The sequence below is a fragment of the Xenopus laevis genome, chromosome 4S (assembly GCF_017654675.1).
Source record: "Xenopus laevis strain J_2021 chromosome 4S, Xenopus_laevis_v10.1, whole genome shotgun sequence".
Classification (NCBI taxonomy): Eukaryota; Metazoa; Chordata; class Amphibia; order Anura; family Pipidae; genus Xenopus; species Xenopus laevis.
The window spans coordinates 33267487-33290362 of NC_054378.1; the positions used below are offsets into that span (position 1 = coordinate 33267487).

Here is a 22876-nt window from a genome sequence, read left to right on the forward strand (position 1 = left end):
ATGTTCCTGGTGTGCACCCATTCATCTATATATATATATATATATATATATATATATATATATATATATATATATATATATATATATATATATATATATATATAGTGAATAAAGTACCCCCTCTTGTAAAATATAAGGATATTATAAGTTACCGAGGAGTTTCATGACCATATAAAAACACGAGGCCGAAGGCCGAGTGTTTTTATACAGGTCATGAAACTCCGATATAATTTATTTATTATAATACACAAATTTTAGTGAGTCATGTGACAGAAATGACATCAGAACTCACCGTTTATAACTGATGACATCAGAACTCACCGTTTATAAGGATATAATTTACAAGATATTCATGGCTTTTGTGTATTATATATATATATATATATATATATATATATATAAAAACAAGGAAAAGTTGTACTCACCACTAGTTTTTAAAACCATTAGGCGGGGGTGCAGCGAGGCTGTGACCACAAAATACATATAGACAATTACAAGAGTCCTCAGTTTTGTTTAAAGGGTAAGGCATTTTTCAGTAGCAGTATGCACAAAATGTCTCTGTCTTAAATATATTGATAATGGGTTGAGTGCTGAGGACTCTTGTAATTGTATGTGTTTATATATATCTATATCTATCTATCTATCTATCTATCTATCTATCTATCTATCTATCTATCTATCTATCTATCTATATATATATATATATCATCTCTATATATATATATGTATATATATATATACACTCTGCACTTGCCTTCCATCCTTCAAATTGCTGGGTGCTAACTAGAAGAAATATGAAGTGAAAAAAATTAAAGCACTCACGGCATATATTCACAAAAATGTAATCTTTACTCCAATCAAAGCATAAAGGGCATCAAATCGTTTCGATCCTTTAGGGACGGTCATCAGGATGTGAATGTAGGAAATGATCATAAAATGTAAATACCCCACAACCCGTCATCACACCCACAAATAAGACATTCAATATATTTCCAATTATATGAAATTAAGTGCTATGTGCAAACACAATCAATTATATCCCCTACTCTTAAATATATAAAGTCTTCTGATAAACGTTACAAAATTTCTATGTAAATAATTTGAACTGTGTATCAATTAACGGTATTCTACCTGCCAGTACATAGCGCAGTGTTGCTGTCCATGAAAAAAAATTCATATACTTTAAGGGGCAGATTTATCAAGGGTAGAATTTCGAAGTGATAAATACTTCGAAATTCAACCCGCGAATTGAAATACTTCGACTTTGAATATCGAAGTCGAAGTATTTTTCACCGAATTTGGCCATTGTACGATCGAAGTAAAATCGCTCGATCGAACGATTAAATCGTTCGAATTGAACGTTTTGAATGATTTTAGCGTACGATCAAGAGATTTTACTTCAATATGTAAAGTCAAAGTCGTAGTAGCCTATTCGATGGTCTGCCCCTAAAGTCGTCTTCATGTTTTCTAATTTATTCTACAGGTATGGGATCTGTTATCTGGAAACCCATTATCCAGAAAGCTCAGAATTACGGAAAGGCCATCTCCCACAGACTCCATTTTATCAGAATAATTCATTTTTTTTTTTTTTTAAATTATTGCTGTTTTCTCTGGAATAATAAACAGTTCCTTGTACTTGATCCAAACTAAGATATATATAATCCTTATTGGAAGCAAGACCAGCCTATTGGGTTTATTTAATGTTTACATGATTCTCTGGTAGACTTAAGGTATGAAGAATATACAGATAGATCCATTATCTGGAAAAACCCAGGTCTAAGCATTCTGGATAACAGGTCCCACGCCTTTATTACATTTAATAAACCGCACATAAATGTATACATTATCATTAAGCTTAGAGTGCTATTTGCTTTTTCACAAAAGAAACCATTCCTGTGTGACATACTTTAGCCATTCAATAGCTATTGTAACTGGTGCTGGGCACTCTCCACATGATGTTGCATGTTTATTCAGTGCTTTGTGCTTACCACCTCACTGTGGATATTATTTAGTGCCTGGGGGTGGGGGATTGATGCTAACAATTTAGTGCTGAGTGGTTAACAGTGTGACCTGGTTGTGTGAATCATTTGCACTTGCTGTCATTGTGACACCGTGACCTCATGTACATGGGTCCCTCTCCAGTATCCCCACAACTGAACATCCTCAGAGGCATGGAGTGTGAGTGACAAACACCTGTCACCATGCAGGAATCTGCCAGCTCCTTGGCAATGGATGGCTACTGTAGCAACGTGCCAGCTTTCCTAACCAAGCTGTGGACATTAGTGGAGGATCCTGAAACCAACCATCTTATCTGTTGGAGTGTGGTGAGTAATAACAAGTGTGCACAGAAGGTATATAAATATATTAAAGGTACATGGGACATATTATCAGTTTTTCATGAGCTGAAACTTTTAATGCCAAAGTTCATACAGTAATATACAAGTTTGGGATTTGTTTTTTCCGAAACCCGTTATCTAGAGATCTTTGAATTACAGGAAGGTCGTCTCCATTTTATCCATTTTATGCAAATAAATCACGTTTTTTTAAAAATTATCTACTTTTTTCTCTATAATAATAATAAAACAGTACATTGTTCTTAAATCTAACTAAGATATAATGAGTCCTTATTGAAGGCAAAACAGTCCTATTGGGTTTATTTAGGGGCATATTTATCAAGGGTCGAATTTGAATTGAAAAAACTTCGAAATTTGAATTCAAAAAGACCAACCGAAATTAAGTTGAAGGTTTTTTTGGTCGAATAGGTCCGTTTTCGATCGAATAGGTCCGTATTCGGCCGAATTTGAATCGTATGAATCGAAGGAATAGCGCATTCGGTCGAATTCGATTAGAAGTTTTACAAATCCACAAATTGACTCCAAATAGGTTCTAGGAGGTCCCCCATAGGATAAAACAGCAATTTGGCAGGTTTTAGATGGCGAATGGTCGAAGTCAAATTTTTAAAGAGACAGTACATGATAAATTTAGATATTGAATTTTTTATTTCATTTCAAATTCAAATCGAATTTGGACTATTCCCTAGTCGAAGTACACAAAAAATAGCTCGAAATTCGAATTTTTTTCATTTGAAAATTCACCTTGACCTTTGATAAATCTGCCCCTTAACCCTTTGCCTGCCAAGCACGTACGGCGTACGTGCTGGCAGGCAAATGCTCAGGCTGCCAAGAACGTACATTGTACGTTCTTTAGCAGCTGAGCGCTCTCTCTGCTTCGGCGGCTTTTGCCGCCTCCGCAGAGAGTGGGGAGAGAAGACAGCCCCCTAGGCAACGAGGCTGGGGGGCTGTCAAGTCGGATCTGCGACTCGATTGTCGCAGATCCGACTTCAAAGTAGCAGACGCATCGCATGGAGCGTCTGCTACTACACTCACCTTCTTCCTGCCTGCAGAGCCGCCCACGCACTTCCTGCTGCGCAGCAACTCTGCAGACACGCTGCCAGGACTCCTCCAAAGAAGACAGCGATTCTCCTGCTCCAAAAACGGTAAGTGCACGTTTTTTTACACACTTACCTGCACCTACACATACTTACAGTACATTTATGCATTTTAGTAAAGATTGGAATTTTTTTAAATTTTTTTTTTTAATTTTAGCACACTTGGTCCCTTTTGTACAGTTATTTACACTTATTTACACTTATTTACATGTATTTGCACACTCAGATAACTTTTATTAGTGCACAAATATGTATACACAAACAGGTGTTTTTTTTTTTTTTTTACGAATTCATTATACTGTTATCTTTTGTTTTTTTTGCCTAAAAACGTGTTATTTTGGCAGCGTGACTATTGGATAATCGATTTCGGCCACTAATTACACTGTCAGAACAATTATTTTGTTATTTCATTGATTTACGCTATTTTTGTGGTTTTATTGCAATTTTATCCCTGCATTATTGTTCCCTATGTATCTTTAGTATCGTTTTGCTGTTTGGTGCTTTGGTATAGAAAGATAGATTTTACTTAGTTTGATCCGCCAAAATATGTGCTTTCCAAAAATATATGGGTTTCTGGGGGTCTTTTTACAGTTTGGGGGTCTTACGGCACATAACGTACAGTTAGGGTTCTCTTTTCTGCAGCTTAGTTGGCTAGCGTGAAAATTCATAGTTACGTTTTTCATTTGGGGTCCATACACAACACATACTTTGGTAAATCTATACATATTGGGCATCAAACTATTTATTAGACCTCTGACGTCCATATTTAGAGAGATTTTTCTTTGTACGTAAAACATTGTGTCCGATAAATGCGGCAAACTGCAACATTTTTAGGCGATTTTCAGAAATGTTGTAAAAACCTATATGTTTAGAAAAGCTTTGCAGTTTGGTAGTTTCGTGTAGAAAGACGTCGTTATCTTTGTTGGAATCGGCAGAATGTGTACTTTCCAAAAATGTATGGTTTTGGGGGGTCATTGCTGTTAGGAGGGTCTTGAGGCAAATAATATGAAGTCAAGGGTCTATGTTCACAGAAGGCGAATGGGCAGCGGAGAAAACTCATATTCACTATTTTTATTTGGGGTCCGCACATGCCAGCTGCCTTGGTATATCTATGCATATTGGGCATCAAACTGTTCAGTAGACCCTTGGCATCAATATTTATGGTGTTTTACAATTGTATGTAAGAAATTGGGTGAGATAAATGCGGCCAATTGCAATATTTTTAGGCGATTTTCAGAAATGTAAAAACAGTTGCTTTTATCGCCAAATTTAGGAAAGGCTTGCGACTTGGTACTTTGGAGTACAAAGACATGCATACCCAATTTGGATTCGCAGGAATGTGTACTTTCCAAAAATATATGGTTTTATGGGGTGAACGCACTTTTTTCTACCTTTGCCCCCCCAAAACAATGTAAATGTGTTGATTTTGCAGTACCTGAAATGACAGACCATATGGGGGTCTTTGTTTTGGGGCCCCTATACGCCACGTGCTTGGGTACACCTATACATATTGGGCATCAAACTGTTCAGAGGACCCCAGGCTTTCATATTTGGGGTGATTTGTCTTGATACCTAAAAGTATGTGGGTAATACAATGCTGCAGGGTCGAAATTTTGAAGTCATTTTTGGAAATGTCCCCCAAATCACCAAATTTAGGAATGGTTTGCGGCTTGGTACTTTGGAGTACAAAGACATGCATACCCAATTTAGATCCGTGGGAATGTGTACTTTCCGAAAATATATGGTTTTCTGGGGTGAACTTACTTTTTTCTACATTTTCCCCCCTCAAAACAATGTAAATGTGTTGATTTTGCAGTACCTGAAATGACAGACCATATGGGGGTCTTCGTTTTGGGGCCCCTATACGCCACGTGCTTGGGTACACCTATACATATTGGGCATCAAACTGTTCAGAGGACCCCAGGCTTTCATATTTGGGGTGATTTGTCTTGATACCTAAAAGTATGTGGGTAATACGATGCTGCAGGGTCGAAATTTTGAAGTCATTTTTGGAAATGTCCCCAAAATCACCAAATTTAGGAATGGTTTGCGGCTTGGTACTTTGGAGTACAAAGACATGCATACCCAATTTAGATCCGTGGGAATGTGTACTTTCCGAAAATATATGGTTTTCTGGGGTGAACTTACTTTTTTCTACATTTGCCCCCCTCAAAACAATGTAAATGTGTTGATTTTGCAGTACCTGAAATGACAGACCATATGGGGGTCTTCGTTTTGGGGCCCCTATACGCCACGTGCTTGGGTACACCTATACATATTGGGCATCAAACTGTTCAGAGGACCCCAGGCTTTCATATTTGGGGTGATTTGTCTTGATACCTAAAAGTATGTGGGTAATACGATGCTGCAGGGTCGAAATTTTGAAGTCATTTTTGGAAATGTCCCCAAAATCACCAAATTTAGGAATGGTTTGCGGCTTGGTACTTTGTAGTAGAAAGACATGCATACCCAATTTAGATTCGTGGGAATGTGTACTTTCCGAAAATATATGGTTTTCTGGGGTGAACTTACTTTTTGCTACCTTTGCCCCCCCCAAAACGATGTAAATGTGTTGATTTTGCAGTACCTGAAATGACAGAACATACAAGGGGGGGTCTTCCTTTTAGGGCCCCTATATGCCACGTGCTTGGGTACACCTATACATATTGGGCATCAAACTGTTCAGAGGACCCTAGGCTTTCATATTTGGGATGATTTCTCTTGATACCTAAAAGTATGTGGGTAATACGATGCTGCAGAGTAGATATTTTGAGGTGATTTTTGGAAATGTCACCTAAATCACCAAATTTAGGAATGATTTGCGGCTTGGTACTTTGGCGTAGAAAGACATGCATACCCAATTTGGATTCGTTGGAATGTGTACTTTCCGAAAATATATGGTTTTCTGGGGTGAACTTACTGTTTTCTACTTTTGCCCCCCCCAAATCGATGTAAATGTGTTGATTTTGCAGTACCTGAAATGACAGACTATATGGGGGTCTTCATTTTAGGGCCCCTATATGCCACATGCTTGGGTACACCTATACATATTGGGCATCAAACTGTTCAGAGGACCCTAGGCTTTCATATTTGGGGTGATTTGTCTTGATACCTAAAAGTATGTGTGTAATACGATGCTGCAGGGTAGATATTTTGAGGTGATTTTTGGAAATGTCACCTAAATCACCAAATTTAGGAATGATTTGCGGCTTGGTACTTTGGCGTAGAAAGACATGCATACCCAATTTGGATTCGTTGGAATGTGTACTTTCCGAAAATATATGGTTTTCTGGGGTGAACTTACTGTTTTCTACTTTTGCCCCCCCCAAATCGATGTAAATGTGTTGATTTTGCAGTACCTGAAATGACAGACTATATGGGGGTCTTCATTTTAGGGCCCCTATATGCCACATGCTTGGGTGCACCTATACATATTGGGCATCAAACTGTTCAGAGGACCCTAGGCTTTCATATTTGGGGTGATTTGTCTTGATACCTAAAAGTATGTGTGTAATAAGATGCTGCAGGGTAGATATTTTGAGGTGATTTTTGGAAATGTCACCTAAATCACCAAATTTAGGAATGATTTGCGGCTTGGTACTTTGGCGTAGAAAGACATGCATACCCAATTTGGATTCGTTGGAATGTGTACTTTCCGAAAATATATGGTTTTCTGGGGTGAACTTACTGTTTTCTACTTTTGCCCCCCCCAAATCGATGTAAATGTGTTGATTTTGCAGTACCTGAAATGACAGACTATATGGGGGTCTTCCTTTTGGGGCCCCTGTATGCCACGTGCTTGGGTACACCTATACATATCGGGCATCAAACTGTTCAGAGGACCCTAGGCTTTCATATTTGGGGTGATTTGTCTTGATACCTAAAAGTATGTGGGTAATACGATGCTGCAGGGTAGATATTTTGAGGTGATTTTTGGAAATGTCACCTAAAGCACCAAATTTAGGAATGGTTTGCGGCTTGGTACTTTGGCGTAGAAAGACATGCATACCCAATTTGGATTCGTTGGAATGTGTACTTTCCGAAAATATATGGTTTTCTGGGGTGAACTTACTGTTTTCTACTTTTGCCCCCCCCCTAACGATGTAAATGTGTTGATTTTGCAGTACCTGAAATGACAGACTATATGGGGGTCTTCCTTTTGGGGCCCCTGTATGCCACGTGCTTGGGTACACCTATACATATTGGGCATCAAACTGTTCAGAGGACCCTAGGCTTTCATATTTGGGGTGATTTCTCTTGATACCTAAAAGTATGTGGGTAATACGATGCTGCAGGGTAGATATTTTGAGGTGATTTTTGGAAATGTCACCAAAATCACCAAATTTAGGAATGATTTGCGGCTTGGTACTTTGGCGTAGAAAGACATGCATACCCAATTTGAATTCGTGGGAATGTGTACTTTCCGAAAATATATGGTTTTCTGGGGTGAACTTACTGTTTTCTACTTTTGCCCCCCAAAACAATGTAAATGTGTTGATTTTGCAGTACCTGAAATGTCAGACTATATGGGGGTCTTCCTTTTAGGGCCCCTATATGCCACATGCTTGGGTACACCTATACATATTGGGCATCAAACTGTTCAGAGGACCCCAGGCTTTCATATTTGGGGTGATTTGTCTTGATACCTAAAAGTATGTGGGTAATACGATGCTGCAGGGTCGAAATTTTGAAGTCATTTTTGGAAATGTCCCCAAAATCACCAAATTTAGGAATGGTTTGCGGCTTGGTACTTTGGAGTACAAAGACATGCATACCCAATTTAGATCCGTGGGAATGTGTACTTTCCGAAAATATATGGTTTTCTGGGGTGAACTTACTTTTTTCTACATTTGCCCCCCTCAAAACAATGTAAATGTGTTGATTTTGCAGTACCTGAAATGACAGACCATATGGGGGTCTTCGTTTTGGGGCCCCTATACGCCACGTGCTTGGGTACACCTATACATATTGGGCATCAAACTGTTCAGAGGACCCCAGGCTTTCATATTTGGGGTGATTTGTCTTGATACCTAAAAGTATGTGGGTAATACGATGCTGCAGGGTCGAAATTTTGAAGTCATTTTTGGAAATGTCCCCAAAATCACCAAATTTAGGAATGATTTGCGGCTTGGTACTTTGGCGTAGAAAGACATGCATACCCAATTTAGATTCAGGGGAATGTGTACTTTCCGAAAATATATGGTTTTCTGGGGTGAACGTACTGTTTTCTACCTTTGCCGCCCCCCAAAACGATGTAAATGTGTTGATTTTGCAGTATCTGAAATTACAGAACAAACGGGGGGTCTTCCTTTTGGGGCCTCCTATGCCACGTGCTTGGGTACATCTATTCATATTGGGCATCAAACTGTTCAGTGGACCCAGGATTTTATATTTGGGGTGTTTTACATTGATACCTAATGATGTGTGGGAGATATGTTGCTGTAGAGTGGAAGCTTTGAGGTCATTTTTCAAAAAATTCACCAATTTCTATAAAACACTATAACTTTAGGAAACAATTGCAACTTGGTGGTTTGGAGTACAAAGATATTTCTACCCATTTTTGATTCACCAGAATCTGTTCTTTCTAGTAATGGGTAGTTTTCTTGGGTAAACCTACTGTTAGTGGAATGTTTGGCCTTGAAATCAAAAGTATGCCGTTTGGGGAGTGTTGCTTTGGAAATTTGGTTGTGTACTGCTTGTAGATTTTGAGCTATACAAGTGAGAAATCTCCATAAAACTATATATATTTGGTATTGTCGCGTTCAGGAGACATAGACCTTTCTAAATCAGCTGTGTTCTCGTACGTAAAATGAATGATGTTTCTGATATATGTGATTGTTCTTCGTGCAACATGATTTTTTTCATTTTATTTGACACTTAGAATCCAATATTTTTTTAGAGAAGTAGAATTACACCAAAATTCTTGCATATTGTGAAAGTTCAGGTTGTCCTGAAAAAAACAATATATTGTTTTCCTGGGTTAACTAAAAGACCACCCCAGGAAAGGCCCTTAAAGTGAAAGAGTGCAAAATATCTAAAAACTGCTTGGCAGTAGATGTTCGCATCTAGGACAAAACGGCTGGCAGGGAAAGGGTTAATGTTTAAATGCTTTTTTAGTAAACTAAAAGATCCAAATTACAGAAAGAACTGTCATCTACAAACCCCCTGAGCATGGATAACATGTCCCATACCTGTACTTTATTACTCAATTCTTCCATTCTTATTAATGTAAAGGTAAATGGAGAGCAGAGTTTATCAACGACTAGTCCTTAGACATGTACAGTATGAGCCTTCGCCTGTTTTATTAACATGAACCGACGCCCCACAATATTATTGGCTGAACACAAAACTCCGGAATGAAACAAGATGATGGAGTAGTCCTGTGCAGAAATATTAAACAGACAGAAAAATATTAATCACTTCAATAAGTTGCAATAAAGTTTAATGAAACTATAAGCAGTCAATCCTATGTATAACATGAATTATTACCATCTGAGTACAAGGGTAGCTTTACTGGCCCCAACTAAGAAATTAAAGAATAGCTGAATGTAACCGTGGGAGTTCCATGACTTCATAGCTGCCATTCCATTTAAAAACACAGTAGAGCCTCCCTTTACTTCCAGTCTTGCAGACGTGGGACCATCTTTTATGGGGCTTATTGCAAAGGCTAAGTAAAAGCATAAAAAAAACCAAAATATATGTGCTTCTATGCCCCTAGAGATGTAGAAAGCTCCAAGAAGATTGATTTCAGGTAACTGTAACATTTTAACATTTTCCATTCTTTACTGCATTCTGATTCTGAGGCAGGTGATGATACAGAAAGTGCAGAATGGGAAAGGGGTGAGATGGGAAAACAACACAAAGGTGAAAGAAAGGGGGAGTAGAGGAAAGAGCAAAATACAAAGTTAAATGAGAAAATTGGGAATAGAACTGATAATGGAGTTTAGGAGGGACGTGATCACTATTTTAAGGGAAAAAATAATAAAGGGAAAACACTTGAGATGAATGAAACAGGAGGTTCTAGGTATTTAAAAGAAGAGAAAGAACAGAGAAAGAGAAGAGTGTAATATATACAGGTATGGGACCCATTATCTGGAAACCCAGTATCCAGAAAGCTCGGAATTACCAAAAGGCCATCTGCTATAGATTCCATTTTATCCAAACAATCCAAAATTTTAAAAATGATTTCCCTTATCTCTGTAATAATAAAACAGTAGCTTAGATCTAAGATATAATTAATCCTTATTGGAAGCAAAACCAGGCTTTTTAGTTTATATAATGTTTACACAATTTTCTAATAGACTTAAGGTATGAAGATCCAATTTACGGAAAGATCTGTTAACCCGGAAAACCCCAGGTCCCAAGCATTCTGGATAACAGGTCCCATACCTGTATTGAATTGCTTATCAATCAGTCCTCCAATTGGCCCTAATACATTCGTTGTGCCTCCTAGGAATAATAGGTTCTGCTTTGTCTATATTATGTCCATATATAACAATGAATTATCATGCAAAATAGGTTATGTGGGAGGTGTGTGGGAACACTCATACATTTAGAAGTTCATTTATTTTTTCTCTCAGTTTTATATTTGTTATCAATTCAATTTTATTTAAAAGCAGGGGATTTTGAATTCTTATATAAGCCTATAGCAATAAATAGATAATGGTTAAAAAAAAGCAAATGCAAGGGATTCCAGTATTTTCTATTTTTTTTTTTTGTGGGGAGTGGGAAAAACGCCTGCTGCTTTTGTTCATATTGATGCAACTGAAATGCTGAGGGCTGCAATCACTAATGCTTAGTCATGTCAGAATTCTGCACAGTCATATCAAGCTAAAACTTCCTATCTTTTTTTCCATATCACTGTATTGTTACAAATGCTATTTTACCACACATTAAAACACATGCATTAAACTTTAGCTTTATCAGAATGACTACCGATTAGATTGTGGGGACTTCATGATGCACACAACCAAAGGTAAAACTGGGTCATTTTTTTGATTACCGTGACTCAATAGTCATAGTGAAGTTAACCCTTTAAGTGTTGCAAATTGTGAAATCTTTGCTCACTTGTGGGTGCCAGAGAGCACAGTACCTTACTCCAAGTAGAGATGGTGTTGGAGGAGAGCTTCTTGTTGTCACATTGTGGTTGGTAGTTAAGTTCTATTATGAGACAGGTTTCTACCAACATTCGTTATATTGGAAAGGAGCTTATATGTTGTTTCTGTCCTTCTATTGTGTCTAAGTATTTATTCCAAATGTCATAGAAAAGGGAACCTTTAGATTCCGTGTTTTCTAGTGCCAAGACCCATTGGTGTTGCATCGTTCCCATAGTTGTTTTGGGGGTGACTGTGTGGCAGTTCGAAATTCCAGGATGGTGTTAACTGTGGTTAGTAGCAGAATTTAAGATAGTCATAATATTTACTTTAGTGAAGTTATCATGGGTTTGGGATATATACCCAGTAGCATTTGCAGATTTGCTTGAGTCACAGGGATGCCAGATCAAAGATTTTTGATAGAACTATGCCTTAGAGGGCATTTCATTTTGTGCATGACCATAGGAATGTGATTTATATTCTAATGTGATTATACACAGTTTTAACATTGTAGCTTACCAGCACAGTCTACAGTATAGAATCAGAATGAAGAAAATAAAGATGCATAATTCTGATGTTGTTTTTCTTACTTTTTTTGCCTGTCTACCTTGTGCCTGATGCACTAATTATGCTCTGTGACTCTTTATAGCCTTTTGTAACTACTGGTTATGGGACAGGGTGAAAATACACGCAGAACACTCGCTATCATGATTTTTGGAATGCCCCCACATAGTTCTAAGCTGTGTTTTTTAGGTTAATTTGATTAGGTTTAGGTTAATTTGATTAAATGTTTCAATATATTTGAAACCATTAAATCTACTTAACCTTTACACTGCTTAGGGGCAGATTTATCAAGGGTCGAATTTCGAAATGGAAAAAGCTTCGAAATTCGAGCATTGAATTGGAATACTTCAACTTCGAACATCGAAGTCAAAGTTTTTTTACATCGAATTTGCCCATTTGCAGTCAAAGTAAAATCGTTCGTTCGAATGATGAAATCCTTCGAAACAAATGATTCCAAGTATTTCATGCATCGATTGAACGATTTTTCTTTGACTTAAACAAACTTAGAAAAATGCTCTAGAAGGTCCCCATAGGCTAACATAGCACTTCGGCAGGTTTCATTTGGCCAAGTATTGAATTCGACGTTTTTTTAAAGAGACAGTACTTCGATTATCGAATGGTCGAATATTCAAACTATTTTACTTTGAATCGAATTTGAAGTCGTAGTATCCTATTCGATGGTCGAAGTATCCAAAAAATTACTTCGAATTTTTTTACTTCGAAAATTCCCTCGAATTCACTTCGACCCTTGATAAATCTGCCCCTTAGTGTCAGGAACAGTATTCCCCCCCCCATTTTAACATGAGCTCAATGAATAGGGTTCATGCTAAACATACCTTTTGCCTATTGTTTTAATTAAGAAATATTTATGGTTTCTGGCACTAAACAAAAAAACAAAGCCAGTTTCACACCTTGTCACTTCCTGATCCTGAGGAACTTTAAGGTAGCTGATAAAACTGATTACCAGTCTACTGAGAACCCCCTAATAATAAACTGCTCAAAGGCAATTGCTTAGAGAAGGGAGGGGTTTAAAATTAAAACAAGAAAACACTAGAGATGAGCCCAGATTTTCAGCAGGTATGGATTTGCAGCAAAATTCCGCACTTCTGCGGAAAAAAAAGTTGTCACAAGAAATTCACTAATACATTTGGAGTGAGAAAAAATTGTTCCATGCATGAAAAATAGTTTGAAGTCTATTGACTTCAATGTGTTTTGCAAATTTTTTTGCTGTTTTGCAAATTTTTCCACAGTGTCGCAAATGTTTCCCACAAAACGGAGCAGATTCGCTCATCACTAGAAGACACAAGTCTTATTTTTGGGTTTTGTACTTAGTTTATTTTAGCAACAGTGTTTTTACTTCCCCTAAAAAAACAAAAACAAACTAAAACAAACTATATTACGGATTTGAAGTAAAATCCAGACACCTATAAAAGTCCTGGGCTAATTTTTATTTAGGTCCTACTTTTCATTAGTTTTGACCACTCCCACTTACTGCACTGCAGCAGTCTATGGGGTCTTTTTAATTTCTGCAGGCTTATATAATGGAGATTATTTGTTGTATGTAGAATATCTGGCCCAAATTTTGGAAAAACAGCTGGTATATGTAACCTAGCAGTCTAGGTCTAGTTTGGGGACCCAAGGTTAAGAAATGCTGGCATAAACACTTTAGTGCTATATTTTCTTTAGCTGTGGCACTAACTGCCTGCTTGCATTATGCTGACCAGAAAGTTTGATGGTAGAGGAAAACTATTTTTCCATGGTCTGGGCAAGGGCCTCTGCTTCTATTGAAAGCAAACCTTAAGCACACAGCATACAATGGCATTCTTGGCAATTGGGGGAAAATTTCGGGAAGACTCTTTACAATGTGCAGTTCCTAGAGATTAGATTGCTAGGATGGGAATGTAAGAATGTAACTGGACTGCACTGTCCTGACCTCAACTTTAGTGTATTGTACTAATCTGTGGGATGGACTAGAACACTCATGGAAGACACTCCAAACTTTATATATAGATCAGTGCCTACGGCAACAGAGAAAAAACAGAAAATAGTACAGTATATTTAGATATTGAGAACACCCAGAGGTAAAGTTTCTGAGGTCTACTTCCCCTTTAAAACTTCCACTCTCATTGGTGACATGCACAGTTACTTACTTCATGTTATATCACCAATAAGAGCGGAAGTTTTAAAGGGGAAGTACAGCTCAGAAAGTGAACTTTACCACCGGGTGTTCTCAATACATAAAATATACTGCACTATTTTTTTTATTTTTTTCTCTGTTGCCATAGGCACTGATCTACAGTATATACAAAGTTTGGTAATTTTCCAAGTGCAGCTGAGAGACTGTGTGAAGATCGGCAAGAGAAAGTTAATCTAAAAGACTGACTTTTTTTCCTAAAAAATCTTTTTGGAAGACAGACTGATTCCCAAAATCAGTGCACGACCTCACTAATGCTCTTGTCACTGAATTAAAGCAAATCCCACCAACAATGTTGTGAAATCTAGTAGAAACCCTTCCCAGAAGATTAGAAGTTGTAATAGGCGCTGGTTTGTGAATAAGATTTCGGATAGGCAGCTGTCTGGATACTGGATGGCTCATCACAGTACAGCTATGCCTAAATGCTAGGAGATTATGGTGATTCTAATCATAATGAGACTATATTATCTAGGGCTGCAAGAGAAATATAGATATAAATTCTGAAAATTGTTCTGTTCATTAATAAGTTGTATAACATTATGTTCTTTATCAATGATGATTTTATGTGTATATTTGTGAAAATGGAATATTAGGCTATTCACAAAAAAATGTTTGTTGAAACACCCATTTCAAGGACATTTCCTCTTCGGCATAAGGCAACATGACCTCTTCATGTTTTAAAACTGATCCATGATCCCTGGTATGAGATAAATAGACTCCTCATATCATGATACTTGTGCCACCATGTTTGACTGTCTTCACAGTGTACTGTGGCTTGAATTCATTGTTTGAGGGTTGTCTGTCAAACTGTCTCTGGCTTCTACACCCCAAAAGAACAATCTTACTTTCATCAGTCCACAACATTTTTCACCATTTCTCTTTAGACCAGTCAATGTGTTCTTTGGCAAAATGTAACCTCTTCAGCATATATCTTTTTTTTCAACGATGGGACTTTGTGGGGGCTTCCTGATGATGGCTTGGCTTCACATAGGCGACTTCTAATTGGAACAGATAACTTTAGCTGAGTGTTTCTTCTATCCTTTCAAATTGTAGTTTTCCATTTTCTTCCAAGTCTTTAAAGTTTTTTTTGCCATTTTAAAGCATTTGAGATCATTTTAGCTGAGCAGCCTATCATTTTCTGTGCTTCTTAACATGGTTTCCCCACTCCAATCAATTTTTTGATCAATGTACGCTGTTCTTCTGAACAATATCTAGAACAGGGATCCCCAACCTTTTGAACCGGTGAGCAACATTCAGAAGTAAACGGAGTTTGGGAGCAACGCAAGCATGAAAATGTTCTTGGGGTGCCAAATAAAGGCTGTGATTGGCCATTTGGTAGCCCCTATGTGGCTTGTCAACCTACATTGAGACTCTGTTTTGGCAGAACACTTGGTTTTTATACAACCAAAACTTGCCTCCAAGCCTGGAATTCAAAAATAAGCTCCTGCTTTGAGGCTACTGGGAGCAACATCCAAGGGGTTGCAGAGCTACATGTTGCTCACGAGCTACTGGTTGGGGACCACTGATCTAGAATGACCCATTTTACTCAGATTTTCAGAGAGAAATGCACTATAACCAGCATGCACAGCATTTGCTGCCTTCCTTCATAACTGACACTTGTTGTTTCACAGCCACTAGTTGAACTCCACACTGCTGTTATTTGGAACAAGCTATTATTATTTTGAACACTGCTATTATTTGGAACATGCCTTAATTAATGGTTCAACTACACATAATCAGCAGCATGCATGCCATGACTTTTGGTTTTCTATTATTTTACTACACCTGCTAGTAAATTATTTGCCATGTAGAAATTTAATTTAATCCAAAAACTGTGATTGATCGGGCTAGTGATGTTGGACTGCTATTATTCTGAACATAACTGTAGATTTTATAATATTTGTGTGCTTTGGGAAACAGCGCAAACATCTAATGTTCTGTTATTATGATTAAACACATAACTTTCAAATTAATTGCAAATTAGCTATATGAACAATTGCATCAAATAGTATTCTGGGTATGCCAGACAGTGTCTAAGAATATTGGGGCTCATTTACAAAGGTGCTCAGTTTTGATCAGTGTAGTAGAATTTGCAAAATATTCTATATGAAAGCAATCTGAAAAGTGAACTGATGTACTGTATTAATTGTGTGCAGCAGGTGCATCAATATAAAGGAAGCAGACCCTGTGGCCGTGGGGGGGCTGATCCACAGAAATCCTCCCTTTCCTAGCCACTTCCTAATCAAAAACCTGTGCACCTGCCACATCTCGCATGAGCAAAGAGAGGGGCAGAGAAGGGAGGGATGGGGTAGCTGTGCACACTAGGCCTCTCCAAAGATTTTTTTTGTGGGTGTTGGGGCTGGCAATGACTGGTGTGCGGAGTTAATTATAAATACTATATAAGAAACAAAACGGTCTCTTATTACAAATGCCATAGTTTCAAGCAGTTACTTGTAGCACTTTAGAATATACAATGAAGTAGTCATGATTGGAGTAATTTAGGTCACTGATTAGAGAAAATCCATTATTCCCTGCACGGTCAGACTGCACCAAACCTAGGTTACAGGCTACATTTTCTCCTCTGTCTTCCCTGACAGATGTCAATGTGCTCCTATCCCTCTTCTCCCTGCCTGTTGTCTCTCTTTTATATACTTGAGCCTCCCCCACCATGCCCTTCCAATGAAATCAGTGATGATTGCTTGCTGGGTGAGGCTGGGTACAGGTTGGGAGAAGGCAGCACACATTCAGATGCTGGTTGTCTTTTTGTAGACCCACAAATCCAGACCTGGGATAAACATTTGTTTCTTTTATTACTAGCCATCTAAAACTGTCCATCATGTAAGATGGCAACGCATTTTTCTACTTTTAAGTAATCTTCACCCCCCCCCCAAAAAAATAGCTCAGTTATATGTACCTACCTAAGCAGGACAATCACAATACTAAAACTCTGCAAGTAATTCAGTATCCCAGACCCATCTTTCTTGAGATGGGTAATACTGTATGACAACCTGTTGGCTGGCTTTATGCAAATCTGGATAGAAAAACGAATTTGTGTTTTGAGGAATATTAGAAAAACAAATTTGTGTTTTGAGTATTAGAACAATTTCACCTTGAGCTAGGTTTTATTGGAAAAATGGTTGTTTTTTTTAACAAATTGAGAATGCAGGTGTAATTATTAGAGCTTATTTCCTCCTTCGTAGTCTCTAATTTTTTCAGCGCCTGCTTTCTAACTTTCCATTCTTTCCATCGCCATCTTCTTCTCAGATTCAGCTTGTCTTTGTTTCTGTTCTCTCCAGAATGGGACCAGTTTCCATGTGTTTGACCAGGGCCGGTTTGCCAAAGAGGTATTACCCAAGTATTTCAAGCACAACAACATGGCCAGTTTTGTGAGGCAGCTCAACATGTGTAAGTATGTAAATTTGCAATTACAGGACACACTGATGGTAGATATTCTTAACCCTCAGCATAATGACAGTCCCACTGTACCCTTAATTTGTATTTCCTGTGTGGAATTTCCTAAAGGAAATGTATAAGGAAAGATGAATGTGTATTTACTGCCCTCTTGCTTCTCCTGCGTTCTTTGAAGGTGCTACTGACTTACTGTGCAATTTACTTTTTCTGTCAGGCCCCATTCTTGAGTAATTAGTTAACCACAAGCTTCCTTATGACCTTCAATTTTGTCACCTGGCGAATAATTGCCTCTTTTTCTGGGCGACAATCTCTCCAAATTGCCTTCACATGCGGCGCTGTGTTTCCGAAGTTGCCTCACGAGGAACTTCGGGCGACTTTGGAAAACAAACCGTCGTGTGTGCTTTTGCGCAGGCGACTTTTCATTATAGCGAATGGGAAGACATGCAAAGGCAGTTTGGGGAGATTGTGGCCCAGAAAAAGAGGCGATTAGTCACCAGGTGACAAGATCTCCCCGAATCTACTTGTGTGAACTAACCCTTAATGAAACTAATGGATTCTGCTCAGCAGGGACAAACATAAGAAATGTATCAATTTATGTATCAAATTAGAGCAGTTTAAGAGTTGTCCACCCCCTCTAGAGCAGTGTCCGAAAGACATAAGAAGGTGATAAATTAAACTTTGGACTTTGATATTAGAAAAACAAATAGAAAATAGAAAGTAACTGAAAAAAATATGACTATGAAGATTTTCATTCATCCAGGTCAGTTCATATTAGATAACTGAAAAAAATGTAATTTCTTATTTCTGGTGAACTATTTGAAACCAAGTGAAATTTAAAAGAAGTGCTGAAAGGTGCATACATTAGATACATTAGATAGCTTTAAAAGGGGTTGGATGTCTTTTTAGCAAGTAAGGGAATACAGGGTTATGGAAGATTTTTTTCCCCTCTGAGTCAAATTGGAGAGGCTTCAGATGTTTTTTTTAACTTTCTAGCAGTTAGACAGGTTAAAAAAAGAGTTAAAATGTTGAACTTGATGGACGTGACTATATATAATATGGCTCGAAAGATTGGATGTACAAGTATGAATAATAAAATTTGATGGTTCACTGATTTTGGAGTGCGTATAAATATATATATATGGTGGTCTTTTGTAGATGGGTTCAGGAAAGTGGTGAATATTGAGCAGGGTGGCCTGGTGAAACCGGAACGAGATGACACTGAATTTCAGCATCTGTACTTCCTGCAGGGACATGAGCACCTTCTAGAACACATCAAAAGAAAGGTAAGAGGACTGCTCGCAAGAGCTGCTGCACTTAATATGATCTACAAAACGTTCTGAAAAAAAAAAAACAACCATTACATATTTACTTGTATTACTCTCATTTAAATGATTATATTTTTAAATCCAATAATTTAATTTATCTACTGTTAATAAAATATCATAAAAGGCCAATATTACAGTTGAGAAATAGTCATGAAGAATTCATAAAGGTTTTGGTTAGCTCCTTCTCTTTATTTCTTTTTTTTCCCCATCATCATCATCACATTTTTTTGTCCCCTGGAAGTCCCTCCTGTATTTGCACTTGGTTTAGCCTACTACCTGAAATAGTCTATTCTGATGTTATGTACTACTGGTGCGCCTCATCTCTTTGTATCTAGCTACAGTATGAAATTGTGTTTTTTTTATTGAACAAATGTACCTAGTGCATGTGTGATGTGAATTAGATGTGAATTGCTTCAAGGCAAATACATAGTAAATGAAATGATATTAATACTCATTGCATGATTTGAACTTTTAGGAACAGTTTATCTTATTGCTGCCCACAGGTTTCCGTAGTGAAGAACGAGGAGACAAAACTTAGGCATGAGGATGTCAGCAGGCTTCTGTATGAGCTTCAGACCCTACGAGGACAACAGGAAAGCAGCGAGTGTCAGATGCAAGACATGAAGCAGTGAATAATACCTACTTATCTATGTTATTGTTGTTATGATCACCCATTTCTCTCTCTCCAATACTGTAATTATTCTCTTAATCTGTTGATCACTTTAACCCTTTATGTTTCCTGTGTGTTGTTGATTACATCCCTTCTTTATTTTTGAAATTGTCAGGCACAATGAGGTGCTGTGGCGTGAGGTTGTCTCGCTCAGACAGAACCACTTACAACAGCAGAAGATAATAAACAAGGTAAGTGTCCCAGGAACCTCAACTGTATAAGTGTACAGTGGAATCTAGTTTACTGTTGTGTAAATGATGCCCATGACACTCTAATTAAATATTGACTTAGCTCTTATCTTTCCCTTCTTCCAAAGAAATCTATGTAAAACAGGAACATGATGTATAAAGGAAGAACAAAATATATACAGTACTAAGGATTTCAGGATTCTAAGAAATTCCAGTTTTATTGGGGCATTGTTTTAGGCTATCAATAAAATGAGTTTCTTTGTTTAAATATTCAGTAGCTAATATGAAAATATAGGTGTTTATAAAGAATTTTATTTCAAGCATTGGATGTGGTGTACCTAACCATGTTAATATTATGGGTGCAATAAACATGGATTTAGTGTAGCGGATGAAAGGAGATGAGATCCTACTGAAAAAAATACAGTTTGGTGCATATACAGTAGTATTAAAGTGCCCAATACTAGAACAGTGCAAAGTTGTTGCCTTACTATCACTAATTTCAGTTACAAAAGACCACACGATGTAGTACACCCCAAAATCCACTTCAGACAGTTACTTACCTTGTTTAACAAAGGGTCCCACATCTGTAGCTCTGCTCATCAAAAACTTTTTCTACAACTAAATGATTGCGGTCCCACATCTGTAGCTCTGCTCATCAAAAACTTTTTCTACAACTAAATGATTGGGGTCTGCATGACCAGAGCCCAGCTACAGCCATATCCGCCTGAGTGGCACCTACTGCCAAAGTGGCAGGCCCCTGTGCATAAAAAAACATAGCCATAGCCATAAAAAACAGAAACAATTTATTTGCTATCCGGCCTCCCCCCTATCAAACCTCAATTGTTTTAGGTAGGGCCAGTAGCCTATTTGTGCTAATCTACTACATATTAATTATGCATCTTTTCTTATATAACATGCCCACGCACTTCTTAAATCTATTAACTGTATTAATGTCCATTACTTTTTCTGTAAGTATATTTTATGTATTTATGTAAGGAGGAAAGTTTACTTAATAGTAATATTACTTAATATTGAGGCACTCCTTGGATAATCAAGTGCAAACATTATATTGACACATAATCCTTTATTAAATAGCATATATAAATAGCATATAAAATACCTAACACACCTCAGTAGAGTTCACTTTTCAGTTAATTAAGCTGGCCACAGATGTTTAGATTTTATTATTTGTGTGACAAACATTCAGCTATCAATGCAACATCTAAAATTAACATTCAGATTTAAATTGTAGGCTTAAAGTAGGAAAAATAACAAATCAGATGATGGTTTGCCCTAGGCAACCTGGCTGGCCACCTCGATTGTTTGTCCTAGAAGTGTACTACTACTGAGCCTACTTTTTTCCCTTGTTGGTAGTATTACAAAATCAGGCCTTTGGCTCACTTAAAAATATCAAAACTTAAATACATGGATGTGGCTGACAGAAGTCTTGCACACATTAATTCTCTAATTAAATCTAATTTCCTACTGGTCCAGAGTAAGGCCAAAACACCCCTTCTGAAGTTGTCTAAACTTTCCTTGCTGACTTCAACATGGAAGTTCGATCAGGCCTGAACCCTAAATATTTGCAGACATTTGCTTTTTCTATCTGCTGTTGAACATGTAGAGCACTTAACAAACAGGTTTGAAGATCCACTACATATAGGCTTTTGCTGCCTACTGCTCTTTTCTATAGGGGATCATTGTTTCTTTGCATCATTTAATGGGAATGGAGAGTTAGAGGTCATGGCTAACTTAATGTGTGCTCTGCAACTAACACGTGATTCTTGTTCTATGTTTTTCCCCTAACAGTTAATGCAGTTTCTATTTGGACAGCTACCTCCAGGACCCACCAGCGCTGGGATAAAGCGAAAGATGTGAGTGCCTGCAGAAGGGAGGGCAACACAAAACCTTTCTCTCACAAAAATCAAAAGCTCAGCGAGGCCAGGGTGTAGATCACCTGACCTGGTTGCCCTAGTGACTGTTGTTGAATGGAGTTGCTGAGTAAGACCTGCTGACTACTGGATTTCAGAGCTCTCTGTGTAAAGTGCACGATCAGCTCTTAGGACTTTTGTGTGGGCATAAAAGGGGGACAGAGAATGAAAGAGTGGTACAGAAATAATTGCTATCTCATATTAAAGTCTAAAAGAATGAGCTTAATGACATATCTGATCTGTTAATGAGCTCAGCTGTAACCTTTACTGGAAAGGCAGTTATTAAATGCAGGATAAAGCTTAGGGAAATAATATGGGTAAGAACATCATTTCCCACCCATTGTTCTCTGGACTGAAATGTATTTTCAGTACTGAACAATCTACTGTACTTTACAATTACAGTCATATGAAAAAGTTTGGGAACCCCTCTCAGCCTGCATAATAATTTACTCCACTTTCAACAAAAAAGTCTTATGTCTTTCATTTCCCAGGAACATCTGAGTACTGGGGGTTTTCTGAACAAAGATTTTTTCAGGAGATAAAAATTTAGTTATTTGGTCATAACAAAAAGCACTTTGCATGGCGGAAGAAGAACACCACATTCCAAGAAAAACACCTGCTATCTACTGTGAAATTTGGTGGAGGTCCCCTCATGCTGTGGGGCTGTGTGGCTAGTTCAGGGACTGGGGCCCTTGTTAAAGTCGAGGGTCAGATGAATTCAACTCAATATCAACAAATTCTTTAGGATAATGTTTATGCATCAGTCACAAAGTTGAAGTTACGAAGGGGTTGGATAGTCCAACAAGACAATGACCCTAAACACACTTGGAAATCTACAAAGGCATTTATGCAGAGGGAGAAGTACATATTCTGGAATGGCCATCACAGTCCCCCAACTTAAATATCATTAAAAATCTATGGGATGATTTGAAGCAGGCTGTCCATACTCACAGCCATCAAATTTAACTGAACTGGAGAGATTTTGTATGGACGAATGGTCAAAAAAACTGCCATCCAGAATCCAGACACTCATCGAACAAAGGCTATAGGAG

The 22876-nt window shown here is 37.8% G+C and overlaps 1 protein-coding gene across 1 annotated transcript in view; it reads left to right on the forward strand.

Moving 5' to 3' along the window:
- The first annotated feature begins 2045 nt into the window (after window positions 1-2045).
- Window positions 2046-22876, forward strand: part of LOC108715376 (heat shock factor protein 4) — a 31827-nt gene continuing 10996 nt past the window's right edge. Inside the window, exons 1-6 of the mRNA XM_018260460.2 lie at window positions 2046-2324; window positions 17596-17704; window positions 18866-18993; window positions 19539-19663; window positions 19821-19896; window positions 21703-21767. Coding sequence (XP_018115949.1) covers window positions 2202-2324; window positions 17596-17704; window positions 18866-18993; window positions 19539-19663; window positions 19821-19896; window positions 21703-21767 — 626 coding nt within the window. The 5' untranslated portion in view covers window positions 2046-2201. The remainder of the gene's footprint in view (window positions 2325-17595; window positions 17705-18865; window positions 18994-19538; window positions 19664-19820; window positions 19897-21702; window positions 21768-22876) is intronic.